This window comes from Betta splendens, chromosome 16 (genome assembly GCF_900634795.4).
Source record: "Betta splendens chromosome 16, fBetSpl5.4, whole genome shotgun sequence".
Taxonomy (NCBI): Eukaryota; Metazoa; Chordata; class Actinopteri; order Anabantiformes; family Osphronemidae; genus Betta; species Betta splendens.
In genome coordinates, this window is record NC_040896.2 from 5,522,333 (window position 1) to 5,540,189 (window position 17,857).

The window sequence follows — 17,857 nt, forward strand, 5'->3', positions numbered from 1 at the left end:
CAGCGGAGGTCGAGCTATTTCCGGTTTTCAACATAAAGGTAGAATCGGTGCTGCACCTATTTAAGAAAGTTAATGAAAAAATGTGATGAAGAAAAGTAAACCAAACGAAATGAACTAGGCTTCATTGTTCCCATCGAGCAATTGAATCTGTGCAAACCGGGCGTTAACGCTCGTATCCCACAGAAACCAGGCAGTCAATTTACGGCGTTAAAAATGAATTTTACTTTTGAGAGCGTCCAGCGGATGTAACGTCTAATTTTTGAGATGTCATCGTTGCTCGTCATTTCTCGGCCCAAATTCTGTTTAAACTGGAAAACGGCGGAATCCGCCGGGTCCGCGCCTGGGAACCGGTTCGGCAGGTGACGGCCCCAGGTGAGTGTTGTCTGGGTTTATGGCGTTATTTTGACGCTATCATGTCGCTGGTTTCCACAGGAACCGCGCTTTTCTCCAGGGTTCTGCCGAATTCCGGTCGTGAAAGTAACGATTTAACGATTCCACGTAACAAACATTAGGCGACGTAAACATTGTTCGTGAAAGAGACACTTCGGTCATAGTTTGTTTTTTCGGCTCTTGGGTTCGTCTCGCCCGTTTTCCATCGGACGCATTTTTAATAGTAATTGACGACAAACACCGCAGGTTTTGGTCCGATGTTTTAAATTTACGAGTGACCACGTTAACTGGTGACTGACTTACGAATGTCGCACTGGTTGCTAGCAGCAAACGGGACGTTAATTAGGTGTAACAAAGGCATGTCAACAGTCATACGTGACATTCCTATTGTTTTGTTTGTTTTTTTTATACTATATTTTTTTATTTCGATTTTTTAGATTTAGATTTAAATGTTGGATCCGTCGAGTGTCTGTTTTGCACATTTACTTTCCATTCCATACCATTCTTTCGCACCTTAATGATTTGTGACCGTTCTAACGAACTGCACGGTCAGTTAAATCGTATCTCATCTCACAATCTTAAAAAACAGTTTGACGCTGTTTCAACGTGTTGTAATGATGTACCTGAAAGAAAATTTAAGTCTGCAGCAACAGACAAGGGTGCACCAACAACAACAGGTCCTGCCACTGACTGAGCCAATAAAACCTCTGGATTCATCGGAACATCAAGCCACTGCTCACAGATTGAATTGGTTGCTCGCTGGAAGTCTTGACTAATCGTTTAGTTGTCAGTTGTCCCGTTAAAGAGTCACAGTTTATTTATGCGTTCACTGTGTTGGATCATATTTGTATGCTTGTTAAAGCTAAAACAAGGCCCCAAAGACAAAACGCTGGTTTGACATTTCACGTTTTATTGATTCAGTCAGTCCTCGTTGTCCTTAGGCTGCTTCCGTAGCTACAGCACGAGCTACGTTGAAACTGCGTCACATTGTTTCTGGTAAAACTCTAAAGACTGTTAACGAGGACAAATAACGACCTTTGTTCCTGCTTCAAACAGCTGTCGTAACTAGGAGCAACCGCTCGGTCACCAGTTAACGTGGTCCCTCGTTAGTACGGAACATCGGCTTGGCCCTGGTTCTACACTAACGTAACGAAGGCCGTGCTTATGTTGTTTAAATCTACACCGGATCGATACAGACACGCACTGTGTAGACGCATCTTCTCGGCTGCATATGAAGCTGTGTTGGTTCTAACCGCGTTGGTCGACCAGACACGTCATGAGAACCGCTGCCTTTGGGTTTATATATGAAGCGAAGGACGTTTAATTTCCGCCTACGAGTAGTGGGGCCGGGCGGGGTTTCTGGGGCGCTGTCCGGGACCGTGGTGCTGAAACGGTCATCTGTCAATGCCTCATTATGCAATCTATGAAATCCTTCACGTTCACAGTAAGATAATTCCCTTTGAGATGTTGCTTTAAGTAATAAATAAGTTTATTTTATCAGTTTATTATTAGTAGTGATGCACTTTATAACAAACAATAAAAGTTCTGAGCCGCTGCACCGTCAGTGCTTGTAATTGGTTTCTGCTTCAGACTTCTTTTAACAAAAGGAAGTTGGTGTTTGTCATCTTTCCTGTTGCTGAAGCTCTGATGTTTGTTTCAGGTGAATGACCATGTGGGAGAAAACCTTTCTGCTGCTGCTTATCGCTGTGGAAGGTACGAAGGTCTAATGTCCCTGAACCGTCAAGCAGTTTTTGCAGTGTTGTGTCCAACGTGTTTGCTGTGTACGACAGGGTGACGCTCCGCTTCTCTAGGACTTTAAATTGTTATATTGTATTAGTTTTGAATACATTTTTGTATTCACACACTCACACTGGTATTAATCTACTGTTCTTTGTCCGAGTTGTACTTCATCAGTGATGACAAGCATAGTGGTGAAGTGAGAGTCCTGCAGATGTTTGCTCTGAACGTGGTGTTGCAGCTGCGGCAGCGTCTCAGTGCTGGCAGGGGGCGACCTTCTCTGAGTCCGTGGTGTCTCCAGCAGTGGAGAGCAGCGGGATCCTGCGGGTGCCCGGCGTGGCATCGCTGCCTCAGTGCGTGGCGGCGTGCTGCGACTTGCCGGGCTACGACCTGGCCTGGCTGTTCGAGGGTCGCTGCTACATCCTGAGCTGCCAGCAGAGGGAGAACTGCCGGCCCAGACAGAGGCCCGGGGCCGACTCCTTCCTCGCCTTCCTGCAGAGGGCTTCGCCACAGGCGCTGGTGCTGCAGTCTCTGGTGAGGGGAGCGCCCCGCCGCAGGCCCCCGCCCCAGCCTTCAGAGGCCCCCGGGGACGTGGAGGCTGTGCAGGATCTGGCTCTGTTTGATAAACCAAGACGGGACTTCTCTGACTCCGGGACCCTGGACGTGGAGTTACCAGAGGAAATCCAGGAGCAGAGAGGCGGTGCTGCTCCAGAGACAGTGATGACCACCCATCAATCGGCTTTAAAGGGAAGACACAAGTTCAACCAGTCAGAGGCTGAGCCTGGTCCGACCGCCAGCACCGTGAGCAAGCCTGCAGCCTCCTCTGTGGGAAACAGCAGTCAGGGGCCTGAGGACAGAAGCAGGAGACCCACAGACCCAGCACTAGTTAAGGGAATGGTGAGTGAGACCAGCTAGGTCCGATCGTCTCTGGAATAACAAACGAAAAATCCTTGGTTTCAGTCTGTGGCTTGTTTCTGGTTTAGCTGCTCAACATGTTGGTTGGTGTCATGTTTTTATTATTTCACAGATGGAGATACGGAGTGGCACTAATCCTACATCCACTGACTCCACTCAGGAGAACGAATGGTCAGTCGCCTCCTCTGCTGCTCCCAGTGGCAGCATGAACCCAGGTAATGATCAGATGAAACATAAACTGCCCATCTTCAGTTTATTCATACTTGATTTTATTCTTTGTTCTGTTTTCATTCTCTCATAATGAAATATTTTTAATATTTAAAGTTTAAATTTGTACTATTTTACATTTTCTCTATTTACTCACATCATAAACATACAGCATGCATATAAACTGTAATAGGGTCACTGTTCACCTGCAGTTGGACCCTTGCTGGTGTCCGTGGGAAGCCCTGTAGCACTGGCACCGCCCATAGTGGCTAAACCTGCACCTGGTAAGGAACTCCACTAATCTGACTTGTCCTGAACCTATCGATTTATCTGAAGCCCAAGGAAAAAAATGAAAACCATTCAGTGTGAAATGACGCAGAGACACGAGGTGACTTTATGTGGCATCCACGTTTACTGTCCTACAGACTCACTGAGCACCATCCAAGCCCAGGGCTGGGCCGTGACCTCTGACCCCAGCATGCCATCGGCAGACACACCGTGTGCTACAACGGGTAAATGAAGGACTACAAAGCCTCAATAGTCTCACTGGAAGGAGCTGCACGGTTGGAATCCTGGCCTGTGTTAAAAAGTGTAGTTAGCATGTGGAAGTTTTTACTATGACATCATAACTAATCACTAATAACAAATATAAAATGAACCTTCACTATGATGTAAACTATACTATTAATACTGAAATTGTTTTCTGCACTATTGATGTACATCAAATTACATTTACAGCCTCAAACTTAAATGTTAATGTTGTAGCCACACTACAAAGTAAGTCACAAGCTAAGGGTTCATTGCAGTTGTGGCCAAATCACCAGGTGATGATTTGAAAATCATGGACGTCATTTAAATAGTGACATTGTTAGTGTGTAGTAATGAATGACTCTTTGACCTGGACACTGAATCTGACTGACTGTGTTGATTCCACAGCTCTTCCCTTTTCTCCTGTGGCTTCTTTCAGCGTCACAGCTCAGAGGGGCAAACCGTGGGCCACTGGCTGTTGTGGGTCCAGACAGGACACTGTTTTTTCCAGTGAGCAGCCTATTGCTCAACGGCAGCAGCAGCACAGATGACCGTGGCATCGTCCGTTATCACTGGGAGGCCGTCAGGTGGGACTCATCATTCAAACTCACCGGCGCTCAGGTGTCAGGTTTCTAATCAGCACCATCAGTGGGAGCTGGGCAAGAAAGCCACAAATCCAACAATACACATCCTTGAAATAACCGTTCATACGTGTGAGAGGAACAACACGGTAAACGTAATAGCTCGAGCTGATACCATGTCTCACCTCTCCCAGGGGTCCTCCAGGGTTAAACATAGATGGAGTGGGTCTGGCTGTTGCCACGGTGACAGGTCTGCGAGTGGGGCGATACACCTTTAGACTGACAGTGGCTGACCAGCAGGGAGCGACTGACAGCGCCTCGCTGACTGTTTGGGTGCAGGAGGGTAGGAGATTTCCGGAGAAAACCCGGGAGCAGAACCGTTCCCAGGTCAGCTTAGATCCAGGGTCGTGGCTTCACACTCTCTCTGGCTTCCTCCTCCTGCAGCCACAAGCCGTCCCCCGGTCGCGCATGCCAGCGGCAGCCACACTCTCACGCTGCCCAACAACTCGCTGGTCCTCAGAGGCTCCATGACTGACGGGGCCCAGGCTGAGGTCCGCTACCTCTGGGTCAGAGACAGCCAGAGTCCCGCTGCTGGGGTGGGTGCAGTAAGGCAAAGGCCTGTCGGAAGCCGGGTCAAGGCAGCACCAGGGGAATCAGTGAGTGACGCTGCGTTCTGTCCGCAGGACGTGCTGTACGGCTCAGAGACCCAGGCCTCACTGTACCTGGCCAACCTGGTGGAGGGAACCTACCTGTTCCAGCTGAAAGTAAACGACGGCCACGGGCGCTCCAGCACCGCCACAGCTACCGTGGAGGTCCGACCCGGTAAAAGAAATGGAAAAGTGAACTTAACGCAGTGTTTCTCAACCTTTTGAGGCATTTTTGTCTCTGTCACTAAAACAGCAACATTCTTGTAAAAGAAACAAATGAAACTATAAAATGTAAAGTAAATTTACATTGTTCACATTCCATAGTGCTTTTCTAAATTTATACTCATGAGTTGTATTAATGTGATAAATTGCATTTCGGGGGAACCCTGCATTTACGGACTCACCCTATGGATTTGTTGCCAGAGCCTGGTGGCGGTGAGGAGGTGGAGCTGGAGATGCTGGTGTCCGTGTCCCAGGTCAGCGTGGCTCAGAAGGACAAGGTGGTCCAGCAGCTCGCCGCCCTGCTCCACGTCTTGGACGAGGACGTCCAGGTCCGAGCGCTGCGGGGCCACTCGCACCTCAGGTACTGAAGGACGCCCGGCTCATCTACAGTGAGAGTCCATGAGGGCGTTGGTCATTATCATGCGTTCTGTGTGCAGCACGGTGCTGCGGTTCTCAGTGCGGGGCCCCTCGGGGTCTCTGTCCAGCTCCAGATTAGTTCATCTGCTGAGGAGCCAGCTGCTTACAGAGAAGCGCGACTATTTGCTGTTTCGAGTCCTGAGAGTCGACACAGTCTGTGAGTTCAACCCAAAAAACCCCTGTAGTTCATACATATCCAGTCAGGGATACACTGGTAAAATATTAAAGATCACAGATCTCACCAGCACCCACACATCTGGACTGTTACTTCTAATGAGTTTGGACAATCATCAGTTAAAGTCTGTTGCAGACACGTCGGCTGATGTTTAATGATGTGTTTGCCGTCAGTGTGTCTCCTTCGCTGTTCAGGCCACGGTCAGTGTGATCCCGTCTCCAAGGAGTGTTCCTGTGATCCTTTCTGGACGGAGAACCTGGTTCGACGTTATCTTGGCGACGGGGAGAGCAACTGTGGTAAAACGGCAGCATTTAACTTAATTCTATTGTTTCAATCAACTGAACTTGAAAAAAGTAATAAATAATTCAGTATTTGTTTGAAGGACAAAATGATCAGTTATGAATCAAGAACCAAAAAAGCTACAGAATAAATAATCTCCTCAGACTCAACCTGACTGGATCGTTCTATAATAAATGTTAAGATATTATGAAGCATCGGGGGTCGTACAGTTTACTGGACATTAATTTGATACTGTATTCTAAGAAGAACTAGAGGTTGAGATGAATGAACAGAAGCTGAAGTGACTTGTTCCTGCTCACTGTGATGACTGCTTCCTTTTAGAGTGGAGGCTCCTGTATGTTGTCCTCACCAGCTTCATGCTCGTGGTCTCCATCCTGTCCGTCAGCTGGACCTTCGCCTGCTGCTGCAAGAGGTGCATTACACTGATCCTCAATCCACATCGATCCTCAAACTCTGCCTCAATTAAACCATGTTGTAACATGTGAGCTGTGTTTAGGGGGAGACAGGCCAGGGTGAGGAGGAAAACCAAGTACACCATCCTGGACAACATGGACGAGCAGGAGAGTGTGGAGCTTAGGCCCAAATTCAGTGAGCTGCTCCAAATCGTTACCACTTGGTATAAAACAGTCGAGTTGTCCAGCAGCCGCAAGTAAACCTTGTGGTCATTTTCCTCCGTGTAGGTATCAAACACCGCAGCACCGACCACAACTGCAGCCTGATGATGTCTGAGTCCGAGCTGGACAGCGACCAGGACACCGTCTTCAGCAGAGAGCGGCCCGTCCGCAGCAGGAACCGGCTCAGTGCTCGGGCCGCCCACAACGGACATTCCTTCGGATAATGGGGGGAACACACGGACGTGACCCCGCGGGACAGAACAGTGAGACTACAACACCCAGGGGTCCTGTCCAGTGAGCTCAGTAGGAGGAACCAGGTCCCTGATCCATGTGAGACTCAGGACCAGGAGGACAAACCACAGGATGCTTAGGTGGAAACCAACAAAGGACAACCTGATATCCCGAGATGACGTTTGGCTTTAGCACAGGCTCAGCTCACGCACTAGTAGCTAGTAGATGCACCTTTGCTAGCCTAGGCTAATAACTGCCTGGTGATGCTGCACTACGCTAGTAACTGGCCAGTGATGCTTTGCTACGCTTGGATAGTAACATGACAAATCTAATTGACTTTAACATCAGATACAACTTACAATACATACAAATACAGCAAAGTCAATCTCTGTTGTATTGACAAATGTGTGTGACTTATGCATAACACAAAATTATTACTCTGGTTTCAGCAGTAATGTGATGTCACGTTACTGCATGTAATATTGCAGTTTCACCTTTATTGTCCATTATTATTAGAAACAAAAGGTTTTTGTTAAAGCCACTGGACAGGATCAGGTCATTAACGCAAACATCTCCACCAGACGAACTGATCCAGGAGGTTGAAGTAACAATTACTTAGTAATTTCTTAAACAACATCAAATGAAGTGTTTTAATTCTAACGTTACACTCTGTTCTGCTGTTAAGTGTCCTACACTACAACAGCTCATGAGGACACATCTGCATGCAGCCAACATTAAAATGATGTTTCATTTATGAGCATGATAATTGAACTATTTAAGTGAATGTTCAATGTATAAATGACACATTTAATAGTTGTGTGGGTGTTTCATTAATACGACAACAGGATCTTAACATGAACACAAATCAACAACAGTAGTTCCACGACTTCACGTAACTGGGAAGAGTTGACTTGTTTTAACCCTCGCACCAGGACACAACTGACTGTTTACTAAAGACCCGCACTAAAGATCGTTCAATCATAACGTAGCTATTGTGGCCAGGTAGAACTCCTTGAAGGAGGGAACAGTAATGCAGCGTGTTATTACTCTAACGAACGCTAATGAGCTGCCATCGCTCAGCCCCTCTTCAGAGTTTGAGGCCTCCAAAGCACATGTACTTCACCTCCAGATACTCATCGATGCCGTACTTGGAGCCCTCACGGCCCAAGCCAGACTGTTTGACTCCTCCGAAGGCGGCCTCTGGGCAGGACACGACGCCCTCGTTGACCCCAACCATCCCCACCTCCAACGCCTCAGCCACCCTCCAGATCTGACTCACATCCTGAGAGTAGAAGTAGCCTGGAAACAGAACCACACATGACTGAGCCACTGTGTTCTCCACCCGCCAAGCAGTGGCAGAAAACAGTTCAGGAGGGAGGCACTGACCTGCAAGTCCAACATCAGATGCATTAGCAATGGCCAGGGCCTCATCCTCGGTGTCGAACCTGTAAATGAAACAAACACCACAAGACTTGACAGTCCTTAAAACTTAAAGTTCATCTTTAACTACAGGACTGCTCCCACCCCACCCCAACCGACCTAAGGACGGGCACCAGGGGGCCGAAGGTCTCCTCCTGGCAACACAGCATGTCCGTGGTGACATCAGCCAGCAGAGTGGGCTCCATGAAGGACCCATCCAAACGCTTGCCACCCCTCAGCACCTTTGCCCCCTGGGACACAGCGTCTGATATCTGGTGGGCAACCTGACAGACCGAAGGATCCTCAGGTTACAGCAGCCGAGTCCAAACACACGGTTCGAGTCGTCTGCCATTGTTTGTTTACCTTCTCTGCAGCTCCGGTGTTGATGAGCGGCCCCTGGGTGGTGTCTGGGTCGCAGCCATGGCCCAACCGGAGCTCGGCATCCATCATTTGGCCCAACTTCTCCACAAAACGATCGTGGATCCCTCTCTGAACCAGAAACCGGTTCGAACACACACAAGTCTACAGGACAGGTGCATACCACAATGGGAGGACGTTCATTATTGGTCAGGGATGAGTCAAACTGGAGCCAGGCTTGGACCCAGTCTGACTCCTACAGGGCTTCATTGTCTGACTGTTCTCACCTGTCCAGAGTTCCTGAACTTCGAGGCCATGGCTCCGGCCACAGCCTTGTCTAGATCTGCGCTGTCAAACACGATGAAGGGCGCGTGGCCGCCCAGCTCCATGGACACCTTCTTGACCGTGTCAGCAGCCAGTTTCAGCAGCACCTGAGACACATTGGTTTCTACAGTGTCAGAGCTGGTGAAGTTTCAACGCAGACCAGATCACAGCAGCCTGTCGGGTCTTACTTTGCCAGTAGCCGTTGAGCCAGTGAAGGAGATTTTGGCCACAAGTGGGTCTGTGCAGAGGACCTGGCCGACTGATGGCGTCTTGGCTCTGGAGCAAGGAACCACGTTAAAGACGCCAGCGGGGATTCCAGCCTGCGCCGCCAGCTACACACACCCCCCCCCCACACGTCAGGAAACAGTGCCCAACGGTGAAATGGAATCTGAAAGGGTACATGCTTCCTACTTTAAGGGTAATAATCAACAACAAGCCCTTTACTGCAATAGTTACATTACAGTACGTTCTCACGATTTATAAGTTATATACAAAATTATGAGTTTTGCGCGTTAGCTAGGCTAAGCTAGTAGTGCTTATGATTGTACTGTGTTGTTTGTTCACAGAATACCAGACCAAACGAACAAAATAAACGTCCTATAGCTCATACAGTCCAGCTAAATAACCAACACTGACCCTCATAAATAACTGACTCGCCTCCTGTGAACATATGGAAGCGGACCAACCTCTGCCAGAGCCAGCGCCGACAGCGGCGTGTCTTCTGCCGGTTTGACCACCACGGTGCAGCCGGCGGCCAGAGCAGCTCCCACCTTCCTGGTGATCATGGCGCTGGGAAAGTTCCACTATGAAACAATGGGAGCAGCACAGATCATGAAGGGATCCAAAGCTTCAGCCAGAGGAGTCATGAAAACCCGGCTCCAGTGAGAGGAACTTTACTGCTTATTAGCAAGAAGACCTATGAGAAACCCACTGATAACTGGAGACTCTGTGCTCTGAGGGCTCAGCTGTGAATGAAACCTTGTAAAGTGCCTTAGGACAATAAAACTCAACGGATCAGGTGAGAGTCTGTGGGACAAACGAGTGGGTGTCTCACTCCTGAAACCGGGGAAGCTCACTGACGTTCGCTCCAGGTTTCAGTCTGTGATGCCTCGTACTTAATCAGCTGCAAACTCAGCCTGCACAAACCAAACCTCACCGGCGTAATGATGGTCGCGACCCCCACCGGCTGCTTGAGGAGGAGGACCCGTCGGTCCTGGAATGGTACCGGCACAACGTCGCCGTAAATTCTCGGAGCCTCCTCTGAAAACCACTCGAGGAAGGAGGCGGAGTACGCGACCTCTCCGACGGACTCCCGCAGGGGCTTCCCCTGCAACAGAGCCGCGCACATCAGGTGCGGTGCCATAGGAGAAGTACCGCGCTACAGTCGAAGTGCGCGATACGTACGGTACTTTAATGAGTTCTTCAAATCAGTAGAACACCATTCCTTCACAGTACCTAGTACTTCATGGACTACTTCCATAGCAAATATGAACCCATTTTACTGTAAAGTGCTACTCAACTGTCATATTGTAAGTAAAAATGACAAAACTTCACATTTTAGGATGTCAGGCCACCATCCTTCCTTGACACGCCCCTCCAATGATGCAGTAATAGGGGTTGATATTTGCTGTGGTAGTACTCCATGAAGTACTAAGTAGTACTGTGAGGGAACGATACTACTACTACTAAGTTGAGGAACAGGTTTTAATAATTTCCAAGTTTTTGGAAAAAAGGTTAATTGCATTTTTCAAAAAATTTGCAATACTTTTACCGTAAGAATCGCACTAATCGCCCATTTCAACTAAAGGGGCGGCTGATTGGACCACGGGAAAGCGAACGGCGGCTCATTTGACCGCGGTCAAGAATCGACTGTGGACAGATGTCGTGCCAAAAAGTGACTGTCTGCCAGAAATTGATTTGCGCACGCGGGAGCGCGCACCGCCTCGTTAATGCGTTTAGCTCGGTTTGTGTGGACTACAGCTGCTTATTACGGTTTAAAACGGCCATAACTTGTAAATATGATCCGCTACACGTTTTCTAGTGGACGTAGTGACGCCACGTCTTTTAGATTTTGTGTAAACGACGGAAATAATCATCGTAATTCTCTTTACAGCGATCGTCGATCGTGACTGTTTAACTCTATGACATGACGCTAGGACTCAGATCTACGACACAATGTTGCTGTAACATGTTTGTTCTTCACATTTTGTGTCTGATTAAAACTGCACGAGTGACCACCGAGTTGTTTCACCCCTTTTAACTTCCTGTATGGGACCAGTTAAACCAGTAAGATGCTTACATGTTGCCAAAACGTGATTATTAGAGCCAAAGCTTTTGGTCAGAAGCTTAATTTTGTCTTATTCTAAATACACTGAGCTCTGCTTTGTTATATTTATAGATGTAATACACCAAGACCAGTAGAACCAGTAGCATGCTGGTTTTATGTTGCCACAGAGTGATTAAAGCCAATATCTGTTTACTGAAAGCTTCTTTCTCTCTTATTTTAAGTTCATGGAGCTCTGCTGGATTATAATAATAGATTTAATGAGCATCGAATACATCTTATCACTTTCCACACTTTTCTGCCTCATTTTTATCTTTATCAAACTCTTCTTGGTTATATTAACAGATTTAATGAGCATCCAGCTCACTTGACCGCAGTCTGTAACTGTCTGACCAGTACAACCAGTAAGAAGCTGTTTCCACGTTGCCAAAAAGTGATTCATGCCAATATCTTTTGACAATAAGCTTATTTCTGTGTCATTTTAAGTCCACATAGCTCTTTTTGATTATATTAACAGATTTAAGTTCACTTGACCACAGTCTGCACCTGTGAGGTAAAATCATTTTTTGGCAACATGATAACAAGCCTTTTCTTGGTTCTACTGATTTCAGACTGGTACAAGAAGTGATCAGGTGGACTGGATGTTAACTAAATCTTCATTTTGATCCAGTAGAACACAACTAAAGTTAAAATGAGGCAGAACCAAGTGTCTCATCAAAACAGAGAGGCTTGAATCACTTTTTGGCAATGTGAAGACAGCATCTTACTGGTTGTACTGGTCTCAGACAGGTACAAACAGCTGTCAAGTTAATTTGAATGTGTTAATATGAACAAGAAGAGCTCCACTGACTTAAAATGAGGCAGAAATAAGCTTCTTGTCAAAAGATATTGGCATGAATCACTTTTTGGCAACGTGGAAAAAGCTTTCTACTGGTTGTACTGGTCTCAGACAGGTACAGACAGTGGTCAAGTGAGCTGGATGCTCATTAAATCTGTTAATATAACCAAGAAGAGTTTGATAAAGATAAAAATGAGGCAGAAATAAGCTTCTTATCAAACGATATTGGCTGTAATCACTTTTTGGCAACATAAACACAGCATCTTACTGGTTTAACTGGTCTCAGACAGGTGTGGAAAGTGATAAGATGTATTCGATGCTCATTAAATCTATTATTATAATCCAGCAGAGCTCCATGAACTTAAAATAAGAGAGAAATACGCTTTCAGTAAACAGATATTGGCTTTAATCACTCTGTGGCAACATAAAACCAGCATGCTACTGGTTCTACTGGTCTTGGTGTATTACATCTATAAATATAACAAAGCAGAGCTCAGTGTATTTAGAATAAGACACAATTAAGCTTCTGACCAAAAGCTTTGGCTCTAATAATCACGTTTTGGCAACATGAAAGCATCTTACTGGTTTAACTGGTCCCATACAGGAAGTTAAAAGTGGTGAAACAACTCGGTGCAGTTTTAATCAGACACAAAATGTGAAGAACAAACAAGTTGCAGCAACATTGGGTCGTAGATCTGAGTCCTAGCGTCATGTCATAGAGTTAAACAGTCACGATTGACACTGCGGTCAAGTGAGCCGTCGTTCGTTCATCCGTCGTTCAGCCAGCCGCGCTTCAGAAACGTCTTGCGCCCGTATTACGCGCTTTACAGCAGAGCACAAAACACGCTCGTCGCGACTTCCTCTTTTCATAGCGACACGTCTGGTCTGTTCAAAATATTGAAAAATACGAAACAAAATATTGCATATATAGAAAAACTGTCGCCTAATAAAGATCCGTATACTTTTACTGTAAAATTAAGCATTTATTAGTATTTAAAACTTCCATGTCATACTGTGAAATTTTTGTAATTAATAACTTAACTTTGGTGCATAGTTCCAGGCTCAGACCACTTTCCCCTTGTTCTACTAGAGGTGTACTATCACCACACAAAGATCTGTATATTTTTACTGTATAGTTTTGGATTTATTAGTATTCAAAACTACCAGTTCATACTGTAACTGTATAGGCCGTATAGTCAACTTTAATGATCAATAACTTGACTTTGGTGCATAGTTCCAGTCTCAGACCACTTTCCCTTTGTTCTACTAGAAGTGCACTATCACCACACAAAGATTCTTGTATTTTTACTGTATAGTTTTGAATTTATTAGTATTCAAAACTACCATGTCATACTGCAATACAGTCAACTTTGATCATTAATAACTTGACTTTGGTGCATAGTTCCAGGCCCAGACCACTTTCCCCTTGTTCTACTAGAGGTGTACTATCACCACACAAAGATCTGTATATTTTTACTGTATAGTTTTGGATTATTAGTATTCAAAACTACCATGTCATACTGTAATACAGTGAACTTTGAGTCATTAATAACTTGACCTTTGGTGCATAGTTCCAGGCTCAGACCACTTCCCCTTGTTCTACTAGAAGTGTACTATCACCACACAAAGATTCGTGTATTTTTACTGTATAGTTTAGGATTTATTAGTATTCAAAACTACCAGTTCATACTGTAACTGTATAGGCCGTATAGTCAACTTTAATGATCAATAACTTGACTTTGGTGCATAGTTCCAGTCTCAGACCACTTTCCCTTTGTTCTACTAGAAGTGTACTATCACCACACAAAGATTCTTGTATTTTTACTGTATAGTTTTGAATTTATTAGTATTCAAAACTACCATGTCATACTGTAATACAGTCAACTCTAATGATCAATAACTTGACTTTGGTGCATAGTTCCACGCTCAGACCACATTCCCCATGATCTACTAGAGATGTACTATCACCCCACAAAGATCTGTGTACTTTTACTGTATAGTTTAGGATTTTAGTAGTACCATGTTATGCTGAAATATGGCCCTTACAGTCAAGCATAAAACCAATAAGTACTGCACTACAAACAGTGTAGTGTGTAACTTTCTTTTTTATTGTTTTAAGTCTGTATTGTGAAGAGAGAATAATTGCATTAAATCTAATCCTGAATATTTGGTTATATACATTTTGTATTTACATTTTAGTGTTCAAAACTAGATATTACAATGTGTAAGAACAGAGACGGCAATAACTTTGATAAAACAAACTCCAGACATGGGAAATGGTTTAATGAGAACAAATAAAGATTTCAGTATCCATCCATTTTCAACCGCTTTTTCTGGGGGCGGTCGCGGGGGCAACAGTCTAAGCAAACTCCAAACTTCCCTCTCTCCGGACACGTCCTCCAGTTCAGCCCAGGACCTGTTTGCCTTGGGAGACCCTACCAGGGACATTTAGCCCCCGACAACATAGCTCCTGGGGTCATTCAGGCACACAAACTCCTCCACCACGTTAATGTATGTTTCACACAAAAATATTCAGTTTTTGACTGTTCAATGACTTTATATTAAACATTAAACATTTAGTTTCAATATTAAAAGTCACACTTTGGAGTCCTAACAGATGGTAATAAAAGGATTTAATGTGTGTGTGCTTAGCCTCACTCACAGTTTTTTATATGCAAAGTGACATAATCTGGGCCTGGCATTATGCACTAAAGTCAAGTTATTCATCATCATAGTTGAATATAAGGCCCATAGAGTATTACAGTATGACCTGGAAGTTTTGAATACTAATAAATCCAAAACTATACAGTAAAAATACACGAATCTTTGTGTGGTGATAGTACATCTCTAGTAGATCAGGGGGAATGTGGTCTGAGCCTGGAACTATGCACCAAAGTCAAGTTATTGATCATTAAAGTTGACTATACGGCCCATACAGTTACAGTATGAACTGGTAGTTTTGAATACTAATAAATCCTAAATTATACAGTAAAAATACACGAATCTTTGTGTGGTGATAGTACACTTCTAGTAGAACAAGGGGAAAGTGGTCTGAGCCTGGAACTATGCACCAAAGTCAAGTTATTAATGATCAAAGTTGACTGTATTGCAGTATGACATGGTAGTTTTGAATACTAATAAATTCAAAACTATACAGTAAAAATACAAGAATCTTTGTGTGGTGATAGTACACTTCTAGTAGAACAAAGGGAAAGTGGTCTGAGACTGGAACTATGCACCAAAGTCAAGTTATTGATCATTAAAGTTGACTATACGGCCTATACAGTTACAGTATGAACTGGTAGTTTTGAATACTAATAAATCCAAAACTATACAGTAAAAATATACAGATCTTTGTGGGGTAATAGTACACCTCTAGTAGAACAAGAGGAAAGTGGTCTGAGCCTGGAACTATGCACCAAAGTCAAGTTATTGATCATTAAAGTTGACTATACGGCCCATACAGTTACCAGTATGAACTGGTAGTTTGAATACTAATAAATCCTAAACTATACAGTAAAAATACACGAATCTTTGTGTGGTGATAGTACACTTCTATTAGAACAAGGGGAAAGTGGTTCTGAGCCTGGAACTATGCACCAAAGTCAAGTTATTATGATCAAAGTTGCACTGTATTACAGTATGACATGGTAGTTTTGAATACTAATAAATCCAAAACTATACAGTAAAAATATACAGATCTTTGTGTGGTGATAGTACACCTCTAGTAGAACAAGGGGAAAGTGGTCTGAGCCTGGAACTATGCACCAAAGTCAAGTTATTGATCATTAAAGTTGACTATACGGCCCATACAGTTACAGTATGAACTGGTAGTTTTGAATACTAATAAATCCTAAATTATACAGTAAAAATACACGAATCTTTGTGTGGTGATAGTACACTTCTAGTAGAACAAGGGGAAAGTGGTCTGAGCCTGGAACTATGCACCAAAGTCAAGTTATTAATGATCAAAGTTCACTGTATTACAGTATGACATGGTAGTTTTGAATACTAATAAATCCAAAACTATACAGTAAAAATATACAGATCTTTGTGTGGTGATAGTACATCTCTAGTAGAACAAGGGGAAAGTGGTCTGGGCCTGGAACTATGCACCAAAGTTAAGTTATTAATTACAAAAATTTCACAGTATGACATGGTAGTTTTAAATACTAATAAATGCTTAATTTTACAGTAAAAGTATACAGATCTTTATTAGGCGACAGTTTTTCTATATATGCAATATTTTGTTTCGTATTTTTCAATATTTTGAACAGACCAGACGTGTCGCTATGAAAAGAGGAAGTCGCGACGAGCGTGTTTTGTGCTCTGCTGTAAAGCGCGTAATACGGGCGCAAGACGTTTCTGAAGCGCGGCTGGCTGAACGACGGATGAACGAACGACGGCTCACTTGACCGCAGTCGATTGACGTTCGCTGTAAAGAGAATTACGACGATTATTTCCGTCGTTTACACAAAATCTAAAAGACGTGGCGTCACTGCGTCCACTAGAAAACGTGTAGCGGATCATATTTACAAGTTATGGCCGTTTTAAACCGTAATAAGCAGCTGTAGTCCACACAAACCGAGCTAAACGCATTAACGAGGCGTAAAATCAGTTTCTGGCACAGTCACTGACACACAACCTGTAGATACTACGTGCTATGGGTTTTCCATAAGGACAGTATGTACTGTATGAAATAGGCACCTAGTCTATTCAAGCACTGCCGGAGGCCAATTTAACCAGTAACGTGCTATTTTCACGTTACTTACTTTATTAAGGCAAATCTCTCTTCACTGAACCGCTCCTCAGTCTGTGGCCGCGTACGGACACGTAAATCCGCTAAATCCAGTAACATGATTATCAGGGCCGGTTCTTTCTGATCTAAATCACCGCTACGACCAAGTTCCGACCGCTTGATGCTGAAACGAGCAGCTGTCGTCGCAGACGGACTCGTTTGTGCACCTGATGTTTCCTACTCACACTTTCAAACGTGATGAGCTTCGCCAGCTCGTCCTGGTGCAGCTTCAGCAGCTCGAACCACCTCCGCAGCAGGACGCTCCGGTCCTGAAAGAGACAGCACGGCGCAGGTTCAACCCGGTTCTGCTCAACGAGTCACACGAATTCACTGAACTACAAGCAAAACGGGAAAAATTTGGTTCCGTCTTAACGAAAGTGGAACTGCTTCGATGGTTCTCTGCATTTGGAGCAAACTGAGTGGAGTGCATTTTGTCCTGTGAATTTACTTCCAGCCGAATTAAAGTCCCGCTGCTGTGAGTCTGGGCCGTCTGGTCCGCGGTGGAACCGGACCTTTTGGGCCTTCGTACCTTGGCCGTGCGCCGCTTCCAGGAGAAGAACGCGCTGTGCGCAGCGTCCACGGCCTGTTTGGCCTCAGCCGGGCCACAGTCCGACACCCGGACCAGCTCCTGCCCGGTAGCCGGGTCCAGAACGGGAAAGTCCGAGGTTGCGGAGACCCAGCGTCCGTCCACGTAACCGTGTGTCCGCAGCAGAGGCGCAGACACGTCCAGGCTGAAGCGTCTGTGCATGACGACGGGAAGCAGCTTACGGCAGGAGCAGCCAAACCTCAGCAAACACACGGTGGACATACCGGGTCAGAACGGGGTCCAACTCTCCGTAGGTTCGGCCTGTTCAGCCTGTTCACTGATCAAAA

At 45.2% G+C, this 17,857-nt stretch overlaps 2 protein-coding genes and 1 long non-coding RNA gene across 4 annotated transcripts; 1 reads left to right on the forward strand and 2 right to left on the reverse strand.

Annotated features, from left to right (window-relative positions):
- Nucleotides 1-217: 217 nt before the first annotated feature.
- kiaa0319 (KIAA0319 ortholog) lies at nt 218-7,777 on the forward strand. 2 transcript variants are annotated; one of them, XM_055503005.1, is made up of 16 exons: nt 218-372; nt 2,051-2,103; nt 2,369-3,024; nt 3,155-3,257; nt 3,462-3,533; nt 3,675-3,761; nt 4,217-4,364; nt 4,553-4,701; nt 4,803-4,954; nt 5,042-5,180; nt 5,429-5,588; nt 5,665-5,801; nt 6,014-6,115; nt 6,441-6,531; nt 6,616-6,707; nt 6,800-7,777. In XM_055503005.1, exons 2-16 carry the CDS (start codon nt 2,055-2,057, stop codon nt 6,955-6,957), a joined length of 2,295 nt encoding a protein of 764 aa, XP_055358980.1. In that variant the 5' UTR covers nt 218-372; nt 2,051-2,054; the 3' UTR covers nt 6,958-7,777. The 2 variants fall into 2 exon arrangements, with proteins under 2 accessions (XP_055358980.1, XP_028984611.1); XM_029128778.3 differs by having other exon boundaries at nt 219-372; nt 5,993-6,115.
- On the reverse strand, nt 3,290-5,403 carry LOC114842837 (uncharacterized). The gene is made up of 4 exons (XR_003783500.3): nt 5,108-5,403; nt 4,544-4,976; nt 4,148-4,432; nt 3,290-3,826 (listed from the first exon to the last, which is right to left on the reverse strand). It is a non-coding gene; the product is annotated as an uncharacterized LOC114842837 (long non-coding RNA).
- aldh5a1 (aldehyde dehydrogenase 5 family, member A1 (succinate-semialdehyde dehydrogenase)) lies at nt 7,420-17,857 on the reverse strand. Its single transcript, XM_029128781.3, has 10 exons — nt 17,514-17,857; nt 17,170-17,253; nt 10,221-10,391; nt 9,751-9,867; nt 9,253-9,396; nt 9,028-9,171; nt 8,747-8,905; nt 8,504-8,667; nt 8,351-8,409; nt 7,420-8,263 (listed from the first exon to the last, which is right to left on the reverse strand). The coding sequence occupies exons 1-10, from the start codon at nt 17,790-17,792 to the stop codon at nt 8,052-8,054; spliced, it is 1,533 nt and encodes a 510-aa protein (XP_028984614.1). The 5' UTR covers nt 17,793-17,857; the 3' UTR covers nt 7,420-8,051.